Source organism: Pocillopora damicornis, chromosome 7 (assembly GCF_964200805.1).
Source record: "Pocillopora damicornis chromosome 7, jaPocDami1.2, whole genome shotgun sequence".
NCBI classification, from domain to species: domain Eukaryota; kingdom Metazoa; phylum Cnidaria; class Anthozoa; order Scleractinia; family Pocilloporidae; genus Pocillopora; species Pocillopora damicornis.
The window spans coordinates 5,594,765-5,609,674 of NC_142676.1; the positions used below are offsets into that span (position 1 = coordinate 5,594,765).

At 37.5% G+C, this 14,910-nt stretch overlaps 1 protein-coding gene across 1 annotated transcript; it reads right to left on the bottom strand.

Moving 5' to 3' along the window:
* Nucleotides 1-4,531: 4,531 nt before the first annotated feature.
* LOC113664864 (TNF receptor-associated factor 4) lies at nt 4,532-11,775 on the bottom strand. The gene is made up of 9 exons (XM_089212281.1): nt 11,586-11,775; nt 10,975-11,026; nt 10,258-10,356; nt 8,741-8,761; nt 8,331-8,408; nt 7,723-7,800; nt 5,447-5,685; nt 4,949-4,984; nt 4,532-4,737 (listed from the first exon to the last, which is right to left on the bottom strand). Exons 1-9 carry the CDS (start codon nt 11,753-11,755, stop codon nt 4,680-4,682), a joined length of 831 nt encoding a protein of 276 aa, XP_089068407.1. The 5' UTR covers nt 11,756-11,775; the 3' UTR covers nt 4,532-4,679.
* Between the last annotated feature and the right edge of the window lie 3,135 nt (nt 11,776-14,910).

The window sequence follows — 14,910 nt, forward strand, 5'->3', positions numbered from 1 at the left end:
AAATTAGGCCCTCTGACTCCAGCACTAGGAAAAATCCCAACATATATTAAATATTTGTGATGAGACAAAACACGCATTAACAGATCAAAGAACAACAACAGAGGCGGGGCATGGAGGAGCACCGCACAAAACTAATCTGTACTGAGCACCAACTGGCACAGCGTGCTGAGTCGAGGGAGAAACAAGAAAATGAGAATTTTCTAAAAAAAAAGTTTTAGGAAATACATAGAATACTAAGCCTGGGGTAGAATAAAACCCCCGAGCAAAGTGCGCAATATCCATAGGAGTACTCTGTCTGTGTGTATAACTGAGCGAGAAACCAATGTCCCTGTAAGTTGCCTAACAAAGAAAATTAATGAAGGTTGTCCACTTTGAGTGAACAAAGCCTCCACTACGCCGAGGGACTTATAGCAAGCGACTAAAGCCAACTGCAGCCACAGTGCACTTGCTACTGCTTCCCTGTATCGTGACATGTTCAGTGGAGTTTCATGAAAAATTGTTTGGTTATGTTGATCATACTGTGGATGAAGTACTGTCTTTACCTGCGTTTGAAGATCCAGGTATAATTGAAGACGGATATCAATACACAAAGAGGAATCGCTACATAACTGCACCATACTGAGATGAGAGAATTCCAAAAATACCGATCGCAGCATTAAGAAAGCATACGAACTAAATTACAGATGTAGCGACAACTGTACGCTTTAGGGCCTGTTTACATGGAAGTGGGAGCCCAGGTAGGTGAGGAAACCCGCCTGTTCATATAATCTCTTGTTTTATCTTAATCGCGTTTACATGATAGATGGGGTGACCCGTCTAGGCGGGTTGGCAGGGTTAACCTACTCAGCAGATCGGGCAGCCGGGATGACTGCAGCAATGACGCCACAATATCACTATAGTACACTAAGTTTAAGGATTTTTCAGACGGTCTTAACTATGAGGGTTCAAACTGAAATTAGATTTGTGTAAAACATTTCCTGATCCAAAAAGTGATATGAATCAAAAACCAAAATAACTTGCGAGGGAAAACTTATATTAAAAACATAAACAAAAACTTATATTAAAAACATAAACATAATCCTATTGCTCTTTCGAACATCTTGAGCTGGAACTCAGGGCTACGAAGTATTTTGTCCGTTTAATTGTCTTGTACCGTCCTCCCTCATCCAATGTGTCACTATTTTTTGATGAGTTTGCTAGCTATCTTGCCCATATAGTGACAGCATCAGGCTATTTTATGATTGTTGGTGACTTCAACTTTCATGTTGATTCTCAAAATAATGCTGGTCGGCGATTTACTGGCCATTCATTTAACCTTCGCGAGCATGTAAATGCTTCTACGCATAAGACCTCGTTATCACTAGAGAGGAACAATCTTTCATCAAGAATCTCAAAAGTCTTTGATCCTGCATTTTCTGATCATTTTATGATCCGGTGTAATCTGGATTTTGTAAACATGTTGCTCAAGATCAAATGTTATCTTTTCGACGTTTACGTACCATTGACATGTATAAGTTCTCCTCTGACTTGGAAGACTCTGTGCTAATTAGATCACCTCTAAATGATGACCTTTAATTAGCTTTTGATCAATTCAACTCCACTCGGCAATCTATGATCGACAATCATACCCCAATCATTCGTAGGTCTGTTACCCTTCGCCCTTATGCGCCATGGTTTACGGATGAAATCAAAGTTGCAAAGAGAAAGAGAAGAAAACTGGAAAGACGATGGCGCGCGCATAACACCGAAGCTAATCATCTATTATACACCAAACATTCTCGTGAGGTGAATGACTTGATTCGTTGTGCAAAAGAAAACCAATTTTCATCTATAATTGAAAGCAACCAAGGAGACCAGAAAATATTATTTAAAGCAGTTAATAATTTTTTATACAGGAAACCAATAGTACTTTATCCTTCTGTGGGTTCGGATATGGCTATAGCTGAAAAGTTCAAATCATTCTTTATTGACAAGATACGACGTATACGCGATAGTTTACCTGTTCATAGTACTGGATTTCCGAATATCCCTAACTTGGATAACTCTGCGACTCAATCCCGGTCCTGTGAATTTGCGACTTTTCAACGTGTTTCTACTGACCTTATAGCTAACTTTATTAAATCCTCCAGAGTGAAAACTTGTGCTCTCGATCCCCTACCAGCTTCTGTACTAACTTAATGTTTACCAAGGTTGCTACTAGTCATAACTGATATTGTAAATCGTTCATTAGATGAGGCTCTTATACCAAACTCACTCAAAACTGCCTTGATTATTCCATTGTTAAAGAAGACTAATTTAGATACTGAAGATGTTAAGAATTTTCGTCCTTCCGTTCGTCTCTAAATTGATTGAGAAATCGGTTGCGGCACAACTTGTGCAGTATATTGATGACAACAACCTTGATGAGAAATTAAAATCTACTTACAAGAAATTGCATAGCACTGAGACTGCCCTTCTGAGAATTCATGACGACATCTTACGTACTGTGGATCGTGGCTGTACTGTTGTTTTATTACTGCTCGATCTTTTTGCGGCATTTGACACGGTCGACCGTGGTTTATTACTTCACAGACTTAATACTCGGTTTGGTATCAAAGGCAAGGTTCTTGCTTGGTTTAAGTCTTATCTCACAGACCGAAGTCAATTTGTTAGCATAAATGGATCAAATTCCTCTCACTCTGATTTGATTGTTTGGAGTTCCTCAGGGATCTGTTCTAGATCCGATTTTGTACTTATTGTATACGTCTCCTCTCGGCGACATTATAAGAAGACATAATATGAACTTCCATTTCTATGCAGATGACTGTCAGATTTATTTTTTCACTTGACTCGGTTTCATCAGTTACTACTACGAGAATCGAAGCCTGCCTACAAGATATTGGAACTTGGATGTCATTGAACAAGCTTAAATTAAACGATGATAAGACTGAGCTTTTGGTCATCGGATCGGGTAATTTGTCTGCTTCTCAGCTTCCTTCGTTTACAGCGACTGACGGTTCTGTTATACAGCCTTCGCACTCTGCCAAGAACATAGGTGTAATCTTTGACAATAAGTTAAATATAGAACGTCAAGTTTCTGCTATTTGTAAATCTGCATTTTTTCACATCCGGAATATTTCTCGGATTAGAAAGTTTTTGTCAGTTAGTAGTACTAAGGCGTTATTACACGCCTTCGTCACATGCAGATCAGACAACTGTAATTCTCTGTTCTATGGTCTTCCGAAACGTTTTAGTTCATAGATTGCAATTAGCCCAGAATTGTGCGGCATGGCTGATCTTATGTGGTCGCAAGCATGATCACGCTACTCCTTTACTGAGGGAAATGCACTGGCTCCCCGTGGAGTAGAGGATTGTTTTTAAAATCTTATTTTTTGCTTTTAAAGCTTTAAATAATTTATGCCCTAGTTATATCAGTGACTTGTTAGAAACTTATAAGCTTATTAGGTCTATACGATCATCGAGTAGGAATTTGTTAGTGATTCCTCGCTCCAAGTTGAAATCTTATGGCGATCTGCACCTAAGCTGTGGCATAACATTCCTGAAACCATAAAATGTAGTGTAGATCTTAACGCTGTTAAGCGTAATCTTAAAACTTATCTTTTTAAGCATTATTTTTATGAATGATTACCTTTGATTGACTGGTAGGTTAACTGGCAGGTTGTTACATTCATGGAAAATCAAATATTTACCACTATCAATTCTACGGTTTTGTCATGAATACACGATTCAAAGATGCCCAACACACAATTATTTCTGTGAGCATATATTGCAGTTATGCTACCAATGCAATACACGCTATTTTCAATCTTCCTTTACTTCTTCATCTACTCAGTTTTTGAGCTGGTGAGCTTTGTAGAGCGAATGGCTTCACTTGCATGTAAGAAATTCAGATGGGTTGATCGATAAGAATTTAAAGATAGAGACAAAACTTTTGAGTCTGTAATACATGTTTCGACAGAAACTTCTGTCATCTTCAGTTAATTAATGTACAAAGCATTTGTTGATGTTATCATTTTTCCTCTGTTATTGAAAACTCGTCCCAGACAGCTTAATCTTAAATTTTTTGCGGACTTATTTCAGGGTGGAGGTGCCTTTGGGTAGAGTAAGAACTTTTGCTTTGCTTTTTATTTGCACTTGGTCATCAACACGCGTCTATTTTTCCGCTAAATCAACAGTTGTCCTCAAAGGCTACCTGCGCTTTTCATAAATTTCTTATATTGAAGTGTGTTACGGTTATTTGACTCGAAACTCGGGTAGCAATTGGTTAATTTCAGATCTAGGCCTTTTCGATGAAAGTGAACGAGAGACCATGAAGTTGAGTCACATAAAAATGTTGAAAAGCTGTTGACGGCGGGATAAGCTTACAAGCTAATTATGATGACCGACAAATTAACACCTGCATCAAAAGAGATTGCAACAGGAGGAAGATGCAATTCTTTAATACCATACGTTTGTAAAATCTTTGAAATTCTACGAGCCTTATGATAAGCTATGTTAAATTATGTTAACTTCTATTGAATTTACAAACAAACGGACCAAGGAGTAGTTGCTGTGATTGGTCGACGAAATCCCCTATGAGCAGTGAACGAACATCTCAAGGTGGTAGACAGAGACTGTTCTGACTTTTCTTGTTCTTTCACATTGGAAGCAAAGAAACAGCCGCCACATTACTGTTATCGTCATTTGTAACACTCAATAACTTCACAAAACTCAATGAAGAGGCCTCTACCTGGTGCACTGAGGGTTAATAAAAAAAACAAAAAAGATCTTTTGTCATTTTTAATAAATCAAACCAAAAACAGATGAGCATGAGTAAATGGAGACGTTACAGAATTAATTTCGTCCTTATCAATATATCATACGCCATCGATGTCGTGTGACGTATAAATCGAAAAAGAATTTCTGGGTTAAAAAAATTACCTTAAGCGGGAGACATAACATTACCCACGAGCTAAAGTATCTTTTTCCATCATACGTTCCGTTGCTCTTACGGTGACCTAACCAAATCGGTAATTCTGAAAGAAGGAAAAAAAAACTTTCAGTTATCTAAGGTTAGAGAAAATCATTATAAAAGGCGAGCCTCACTTACTATTAAAAAACACGCTAACCAATTGTTTTAATCTAAATGCAGGTTTAGTTTTACAATGAATGAGGGGAGAACCTTTTCCCACAACATCGCTTCGCTCTTGGGGCCGGCGGGTTATCTCGGTATTAGATCTAAATGAGTACTCTTGTTTTATTACCTTCAGAATACATTTTCTTGATGCCTATCAGTGTTAGTGCTTTAAGACAGCTCCCTAGACCAAAGCATATAAAATAGCTCTTCTGAACGAAAGATACTTGATACTTACACTTACAGTCGATGTACAGTCTTTTTAAAGTCTCAAGTTCACGAACTTACTCACTTTTACTAGGAGCAATAACTTTTTCTTAATTTTATCAGTACATTTCAATATTCATAGATCGATATTCACCTTCACACGGATCTAACTCTACGCCGATGAAATGAAGTCGAAGTACAAGTCCGACGTACTTGACTGTTCCTCGAAGTTTCCTAAGCCTTTGAAAAAACAATACCTTCATACCTACTTCAATATAATGGATTGATTTAGGCTTGAAGCCCTGTTTCATAGTATCACCTGTAATAAATAACAAAAACAATAGATAATTAAAACGACCACAATACTAAATACATCACGATCATCAATTAGACTTCATTTAAGGTCATAGAGGCCAGCATAACCCAGTAGTTTTACTCGGAGTTCAAATGACTCAGCTCTTCGTAACGTTAGCTTATAAGCGAATCTACACACCAGTACCCCCTTCCGCCCCTCAAAAAAATAATCTTACCAAATATTTTAATAAAGCCCGGGTATAACGCGCGCTGTCATTGGTTGAAACAGCGTGTTCTACCAGTGTATAGAACATAGAGCAAGAGAAATGAATAAAGGGGTAAGTTTCTAAAGAAACTATGGTGCTGCATCGGTGGGAGAGTATAACAGGTAATTTGGCGTTAACAACTGAGTTGAAAACGAAAATTGGCCATCCTAAAGAGTAAAAAGGCTGACGTTTCGAGCATTAGCCCTTCGTCAGAGCGATTGAATCCGGCGGAACAAGTGAGTCGGCAAATAGAAGGACTAAACAAAGATTTGCAGCACGTCAAGCGCCGTAATTGGCGTAATTATAACGTTAGCAGAGACGAAAATCCTCAAAGGGAAGAAATTTACATTCCGAGTTTTGAAGGTTTTCACACTCAATTAGATTGCAAGCTTACATACGGTAATAAAAATCAAAACACAGTTGACACTCGTGTAGTACATATAATTTCGTGTTCAAAACAAAACAGAACAACACGGGAATGATAAAAAATATAGCCAAACTGGCATAACTGTTAAAATTCATCAATCATGACGGTGTCAGAGCGACTGCAATTATGCTGAGGTCCAACACGGCTGGCTCATAATGGCGATCTTCGGTCATCGCGGTGAAGCAAGCCTCAGAAATTACATCGGCCACCCTTCGAGTGAACAAATAAGAGCTTGCTCTGGTATCCTTTCCGATGCGTTCAGTGGAAGGCTACATAACTCAAAGCAGCCGAGTTTTACGACGCCGTTATCCCGATCAATCTTTATATTCCTGTGAAGTCGGTTGTTGCTCATTCATAAAACATACGCCTAGAGCAGTATGTTTTCTATCTATCATGGAAAAAAACTCGCGTGTTTTTATGAGCCACAATTCGGCCGGATTTCACCGAACATTTCACTTTCAGATTCTGTATTAGAGACTAAATTACTTTACGCAACAGTGTAGGATTCGACTTGCCGAACTATTTCAGTTTGTAAACTTCTCAAGATTGTAAACTTTCATGGTTTGTGAACTTTAATGGTTTGACATTTTTGACAGCTTTAGTCTTGTTCAACCAATCAGATTAATTGAACCATTCTATCAAGGATTCTGATTGGCTTATTGTAGCTTCCTTTAAGAGAGTATAGAGCATGCTGACGACACTGTTGTTCGCTTTGGAAAGAAAGTTTGTTTTAAAAAATAGAAAGCAATGAATGGGGAATTTAGCGGATTCTTTATCATAAAACAAATAGAGAAGCCTTGACTCCGTTCTGTTCTATCGTAAGGCACGTGGGAAGCGGCTCGACTGCGTCTCGTGTGTCTCTCTACATTTCTTTCGTGCTTTAGCCGCTTCCTATGTTCTTTACCTTGCGAGTAATAATGTTTTAGATACGAGTGAGAGTGTGATTATCGGTGAGACTTCCATTTTATCTACCTATAAAACGCACGCAACCATTTCTCTATTCACTCTGACGGAGGGTTACCGGTCGAAACGTCAGCTTTAGAAATTCTTTACGGTGGCCAATTTATGTCATCAACTCAGCTGATAAAACTGACCAAGATATCTTATTATACCCCCCATCGACGCAACGCCACAGTTTCTATAGAAACTTACCCTCTTTAATGACGATGTGGTCATTTAACTCTTTTAATACAATCTAAACATTAAATTTTTGTCAATTATTGATCTACTTGTTCCTTCCAGCAATAAACAGTTTAATTCAACTGCCGCACAGGTTATTAGGAATTTTTTAAACCCTACAACATATTTGACCTTCCGTTTTAATTCATTTTACAACATGATATGGAAATACAATACAAACATACGACCTCCCCGCCAAACCTGCAATTTAATATAAACTGAAAGCTGTTTCATACCGCATTTTGGCATCCTATCTTCTTGTATTTACAATCAATTTCTGTTGAAGGACAGTCATCACGAATATGAGCCAAGAGCTAAAAAAAAAAAGATAGAGAAGATTTAGTCTTATGTGAGCAGCCACAGGAATCCTCTCTCGTGCATAGCGAAAACAAATCATTCGGCGTCTCAAAATTACTCCTTAGATTTCGTAATATATGAATCAGGAAACTGAATTCAGAGACAAAATTTAAAAATGTTCCCTAGTAGTGTAAGGCATTTCCCCTGCAAAGTTTAACGGAGCAAACTTCCTTGAAGGAATCGTTACGGTGTTATGGATTGTTTCCCTATCATAGAGCTACCTAGATTAAATTCTGGAAAGCCCATTTAAGGCAGAAAATGATGACCTTCATGTCTTCTGACTGCAGCCAGGAATATATTCAAAACAAGATTGCATGTTCTTTGACCACTTGAGCACGGAACGTCTCCAAATTGCTCACATAAAACAAGACTTAGCCTATGGGGTTTCAGATAGCGCAGCAATATGTCCCATGCGGGCTGTGTGCATGAACATTCAATTAAACTCTCGTTAGAATTACTGAGAATCACTGAGAATATTAAATTTTACCTTTTCTCGTGGAATATTACTCAGACCACAATTGTTGGCACATGGAACCGGAAACATTTGACAGACATTATGATGTTGCTGAAGAAAATCGAAAAGAAGTTTTTATAGCTGATGTACTTTCAAAATTCTCTCCGTCTTATTAAAATTATGACCACTAAAGACAGGTTGTTGTACTAACGAAATTTAAGAAGTAAAATACCCACTCCTTTATCAGTAAGGGATCAAAGTTTTCGAACGCAACATTTAAGCCCAATTTAAGTAAGATGTTTCCGTGCAACAATTTTATATCAAATAAGAGAAGATACCTGGAGCTTAACAAAATCTTGACTTAATAAAGATTGAAATTCGTCACCACTTTCAGATGCTACCCTTGTAGAAGCTGTATAAGAAATACGTTTTTGTTAACAAACCTGCTTGTTTTTCACGATAAATGTTTAGGATCTACGAAAAGAAATGTGAATGTTACGTGTGACTTATTGATAAAAAAGATATCCCTAAGACTAGTGATAAATATTAAATGAACGTTTAGTATAATAGGCACCTATTAAAGATTATCAGACAGGAAGAAAATCTGTCATGTCGCACGCAAACTGCTGACCACTACACTTCAGATTGCAAATACTAAAACAACACCGCTATTCAGTCTAGATAGTTACTATTGTGCAAGAAACTGTTTGGTTGAGCTCCTCAAGTTACCCTTATCTGCTTCGTATAACATCATGTCTTGCTGCCTCGATGGTTAAGAGTGGCAGGAATAAGCGCAATGCTTGCTTATTATGTAGGAGACAACTTAAGAGCCGATGTCAACATGCATGAAACAGCGGCAAGTCCCCAAAATTCGTTTTCTCTCCTGCTTTCGTATTTTGTAGCCCAATATTTCCTAATAGTTGTGGTGTAGTTTTTTTGTAAAAAATATATTTTAGTTTTCGAGAAATGATTTTTTTCGTTCGACCGCTCAAATATGCAAATTTTCACCCTGAATATTACCCGAGTTGTGTGAAATCATGTAACGAATTTACTTGACCTCCGGTATTTCTGTCAACATAATCCTTTGTTTTATTATCTAAACTTAATCCCCTGTCATTATTGAAGCTGGCAAAGAAATATTTATTTTTTGGTGAATATTTTTGTCCGACATACTTTTTCTATGTCGAAAAGTAGCATCTACTGAGCTTCTAGTTTTTAAAAGACAAAAGGATGGTTATAAAGTTACTGTAAAAATTTCTGACGACACTGTTGTTCAATTGTTGGCGACAAATAGGCACAAGATGTATATTTCATAGTCGCTAGCAAGTAAATTTTGCCGGACTTCGAGTTCATCTCACGATAGAACGACATAAATACACAAAGAAATTTTTACAGTAACTTTATAACCATCCTTTTGTCTTTTAAAAACTAGAAGTTCAGTAGATTCTGTCATATCGGTCATTGTTAAAACTGTCTTTGTTTTGATGCTACTTTTCGACATAGAAAAAGTATGTCGGACAAAAATATTCACCAAAAAATAAATATTTCTTTGCCAGCTTCAATAACGACCGGGGATTAAGTTTAGATGATAAAATAAAGGATTATGTTGACAGAAATACCGGAGGTCAAGTAAATTCGCTACATGAGGTCACACAACTCGGGTAATATTCAGGGTCAAAATTTGCATATTTGAGCAGTCGAACGAAAAAAATCATTTTATCGAAAAGTAAAATATATTTTCACAAAAAAACTACACCACTATTATTAGGACATATTGGGCTACAAAATACGAAAGTAGGAGAGAAAACGAATTTTGGGCGACTTGCCACAATATTTGAAATTTGTTCGATGGATGCTGACATCCTCTCTTTAAATGTTTGAGATTTTTTAATTTTTGGGATTAACTACAAATGAAGTGATAGAGAACGCCCTTACAGTGGATATGACGTAGATGTATTACCTGCACAGCTCGGAGTTCTCCAGTCCAAGGACACTCAGCATAAGAACATTTCACCTCGAGATCCAGAATTTTGTGATGACAAGCGACATCTGGAAATATCTGATAACCCAGACAGAGGGATATGCTTTTTACTCTACTTGTAATAAAGACAAATCTCCTTTTCCAGCATTTCTCCCACTGAACCGTGATCAATCACAGGCATTGGTGAGTAGAAGATAATTAAGCGATGGAACGCACTTTCTATCGACTTACCGGCGTAATAACCCACCCAAGATGTTGGGAGAACCCGAGAAACGTTTGTCAATCACTTGCCTCCACCAACTCGCGATTTGCAAACTTTCCTTGTGTTCTTCAACATCCCAAGTAAGTTGTTTAGCTGGTAAACCAATAGAAAATGCAGACTATTACTTCAAAATAAACTTTAATTTTCAGTGGGTTTGCTCTCGAAGAATCTGGCTTATTTTATAAAGACACAAACATTTACATGAACATGAACGTCGAAGAGTGAGGATCCTATGTCAGTTAAAACAAATTTCTGCGTTTGTGACAAACGAAAGAGCAACGTTGTTTTCTTCACTTGTGCCTCAGTGACATGTTTTGTTTTGACTTCATTTTGCAATAAGGGCCAAAAATGCCTAAGGATCTGTTCACTGAGAGCAGAACGTGGAATCGCTAGTTTGCGTGACCCACAAGTAGGAAGTTGTACGTTGTCATTACCTTGTCACGCGAAAGAGGCTGTCTGTCAACTGGACATTTTGGAGAATGGCTCCTGAAAGAAGGAAATTTGCAACAGCAGGCAAAAAAAATTCAGAAAGCAAACAAAATATTAACAATCGTTCATCATGTGTATTATAATCATTTACTTTCAAGTCTTGGCGTTTTTCATCGCTCAGCCATATTCTGTCGCGTGAGGAAGTATAATGGTGGACTTGCTGCATGTAATTAACATTTGCATTTAAAAGACAAATTATAATTAGTTTAAGTCGATTCATATTTAACAAAGTAAACAAGAAATATCATATCATTCGATGACTCTCTTAAATGTGCTTGTGCTGAAGCAATCGAAGACACCTAAAAGGCAGCCAACAACTATTTCATGTAATATTTGATAGCTTTCCGTCGCATTCATAATTACTCACACCAAACTCGAACCTGTTTGAATTGTTTTATGCTGGATAAAGCTATCTAGCAGTTACTTATGTATAGCTGAGACACACTATGATACCCTTGGGAAGTGACTCAACCGGTCAATATCGTTATTCAACTTTCAAGTAAGCTTGATTGTTTTTAGTTGTAACTTGTTTCGACATACAATGATTCGCCCTTACCTCAACAAGCTCTCTAAGCATATTTTACAAAGTCTGTGGCCACATCCTCCAATCTGTATGGGATCTTTCATTGTTAACTGACACACAGGGCATTCAAAATCATCGGGAACTACACTTGTAAACTCAAAATCATAGCCTCCAAGCTCTGGAATATTCTGACCCGCCGCCATTGTGATCTGGGTTTCAGAACGAAGCCGGAAGAGAGAATTAGATGTACGCATGTGTGACTTCCGAGAAACAAACCGAGGGGGAAACAAGGAAATGAGAATTTTCTGAAAAAAATGATTTCAGGAAATACATAGAATACTAAGCCAGGGGTAGAATAAAACCCCGAAGCAAAGTGTGTTATATCCATTGGAGCGCTCTGTCTGATGTGTGCATAACTCGGAGCGAGAAACTGGCCCCCACGCCTTCCCTTAGGGTACATCATAAAAGATTCTGAAGAGTATTTAGGGATACATTTAGGTCTGTTTACGCACTGCTATTATGAAAGATGTAAACGAAAAGAACTTTGAGTTAAATTATTTGCTGGTAGCGAATATGTCACGCAAGGAAAACACTCGATAGTAGGAGAAGTGTCATAAATAGCTATTGGGTAGACTTAATTTTTCGAAAGAAAGGTTCCAGTGTAATTCCTAAATATATCAATAACACCCTTTGAATCATACTTGCTTCCCAAGCAGAAAAGTAGCCACAAACATTATGAATAAATAAGTCCAATACGCATGTACTTATCTTGAATTTGGAGCGATTATTTGCAGCTGCATCATAATATAATAACCTGACTTTTAAGTCATGAGACACATTTTTGTGTTTCTGACATAAGCATCCACTGGAACAGGCGCACAAGAAAGCCAGTGACCTTCATTTATATTTCAGTCTGTGACCATTAAACAAACTACAAAATTGAAGCAATCCTCGAATACGACTTTAGGTGGGATTTGCAAGTTAAGACATGTATGAGCTGTTATAAATTTTCCTTTCCTTTACTTTTGCACCTGACAGCTTTAAATAGGAACTATTTTCTTAAACAGCATTTAGTTTTAGTTGTATTCTTCACTGCTTGTCTCACTTCTGTGATTTTCCAGCAATAAAGAATTGGATTCATGGATGAGTGTTGGATGAGTGTTACTTAACCAATGTCCCTGTAAAGGGACAAAGAAAATTAATTAAGGCCGTTCCCTATGAGTAAATAAAGCCTCCACTACACCGTAGGGCAGATAGCACTTGCCACTGCTTTCCTGCATCGAGACATGTTCAGTGGAATTCATGAGAAATTGTCTGGTTATGTTGATCATACTGTGGATGAAGTACTGTCTGTACCTACGTTTGATGATGACAATGATTGAAGAAGATCCAAGTATAATTGAAGAAGGAGATACGCAAAGAGGAATCGCTACACTGCTGCACCATACTGCGATGAGAGAATTCCAAAACTACATCGCACCATTAAGAAAGCATACGAACTAAATTATAGATGTAGCGACAACTGTATGCTTTAGGGCCTATTTACATAGAGGTGGAGGCTCAGGTAGGTGAGGTAACCCGCCTGTTCATATAATCTCTTGTTTTATCTTAATCACGTATACATGATAGGTGGGGTGACCCGTCCAGATGGGTGGCCCGGTCTGCTGAGTAGGGCAACCCTGTCAGCCGGAATAACAATTAGCCATGTAAACGTCTCAAAGTGGGGTAATCGCCTAGCCAAGGTGGCTTCCTGTTGCCTAAAGATGAAGTTTCTTTGGTATGTTAATTATCGATTCATGTAAACAATTTTATAAATGTGAAGGACCGTCACGGTTCTATGTTAAAAAAAAAAAAAAGAGTCTGTATATCCGAGATGGTTGACTACGCTTTTAACATAGGAACTTAAATCGATAAGGCGAAAGTGAAATTATCTTCTTATGTAACAAAATTTACTTCGGCGAAGAAGGCATCCGCTTGAAATATTCATTCTTGGAACTTAAGGGATGAGGTTGTAGCTTATAACGTCATTTATGTTTTCCTATCATAACCGCTTACTTCCGCCTTCATTTCTCAATCTATCTGTCAATAACAGCATATATTCGTATAACACATACACTCGTAAAAGGCACTGACTACCGATATCATCAATTTCGAACCAATGTTAAATATTTTTTTGTGTTTTTTCAAGGACCAAAAATTTGGAATTCCTTACCTGCTCTGGGTAAAAACGAAAGAGGGAAGAAACTATGAGCCTTGAAAAATTGTATGAAAAAATCAGAGAAATAAGCGGGTCGTTGCAACATCAAGACAATGATTGACGAGTTTAACTTTTTTCAAAAATTTGATATACATTTGGTTTTTTTTTTCATTTCGCTATTTAATTAACTGTATACATCCTTCATACTGACAACTTGCATTAATTGTTATAGACTCACAACCAAGAATACGTACCTTTTATGGAAATAATTATAAGCTTTCATAGATTTAACAGGCAGGTTGTTACATTTATGGAATATCAAATATTCACCATTATCAATTCCCCGGCTTTGTTATGAACGTACGGTTCAAAGATGCCTCGCACCAATTATTTATGTGAGCATATATTACAGTTATGCTACCAGTGCAATTCACCGTAACGTTATACGCGTTATTTTCAATCTTCCTTTATCCCTTCATCTACTCGTTTTTTTGAGCTGGTCCATTAGTCTTCCATGGAGAATAAAGGAGTGTAAAAAAAAATATGAGCTTTGTGCAGCGAATTGTTTCACCTGCATGTAAGAAATGTAGATGGCTGTTGACGGATATGAAATTTAGATAATTTAACAGTTTTTTTTTTGTACTTTACTTTTGTTGATGTTATCATTTTTTCCTTTATTGTTGAAAACTCGTCCCTGACAGCTTAATCGTTAATTTTTTTGTACGGACTTATTTTGGAATGAAATTACATTTGGGCAGAGTAGAACTTTTACTTTGCTTTTTATTCGCTTTTTATCATCATCACTCGTCTATTTTATGCTAAAATAACAAATGTCTTCTGAGGCATTTTTCGACAGCAACATCAACAGCTACCGGCATTTTTCATAAATTTCTCATATTACATGTACAACGAAAATGGCATTTGTTGAAACGTAACGAAGTGGGTTACAGTTATTTGACTCTGAACCCGGGCAGTAACTGGTAACTTTCAGACCTTTTTCATGAAAGTGAACGAGAGACTATGAAGTTGAGTCCACACAGCGCATCACGATTACTTTTCTTTTGTTACCCACACAGGCATAACGATTCTCCTCTTTCAATCACGTGAGCCCACACAGCGCATCACGATTACCATTCTTTTGTTACCCACACAGGGCATAAC

What these genes read in the sequence shown, in the direction of transcription:
- LOC113664864 (XM_089212281.1), bottom strand. Translation starts at nt 11,755, where the DNA reads ATGGCGGCGGGTCAGAATATTCCAGAGCTTGGAGGCTATGATTTTGAG. An exon ending in GTAATATTCCACGAGAAAAG is followed by an intron (nt 7,801 to 8,330) that starts GTAAAATTTAAT and finishes TTTTTTTTTTAG; the next exon opens with CTCTTGGCTCATATTCGTGA. An exon ending in GGAAAAAGATACTTTAGCTC is followed by an intron (nt 4,738 to 4,948) that starts GTGGGTAATGTT and finishes ATTAACCCTCAG; the next exon opens with TGCACCAGGTAGAGGCCTCT.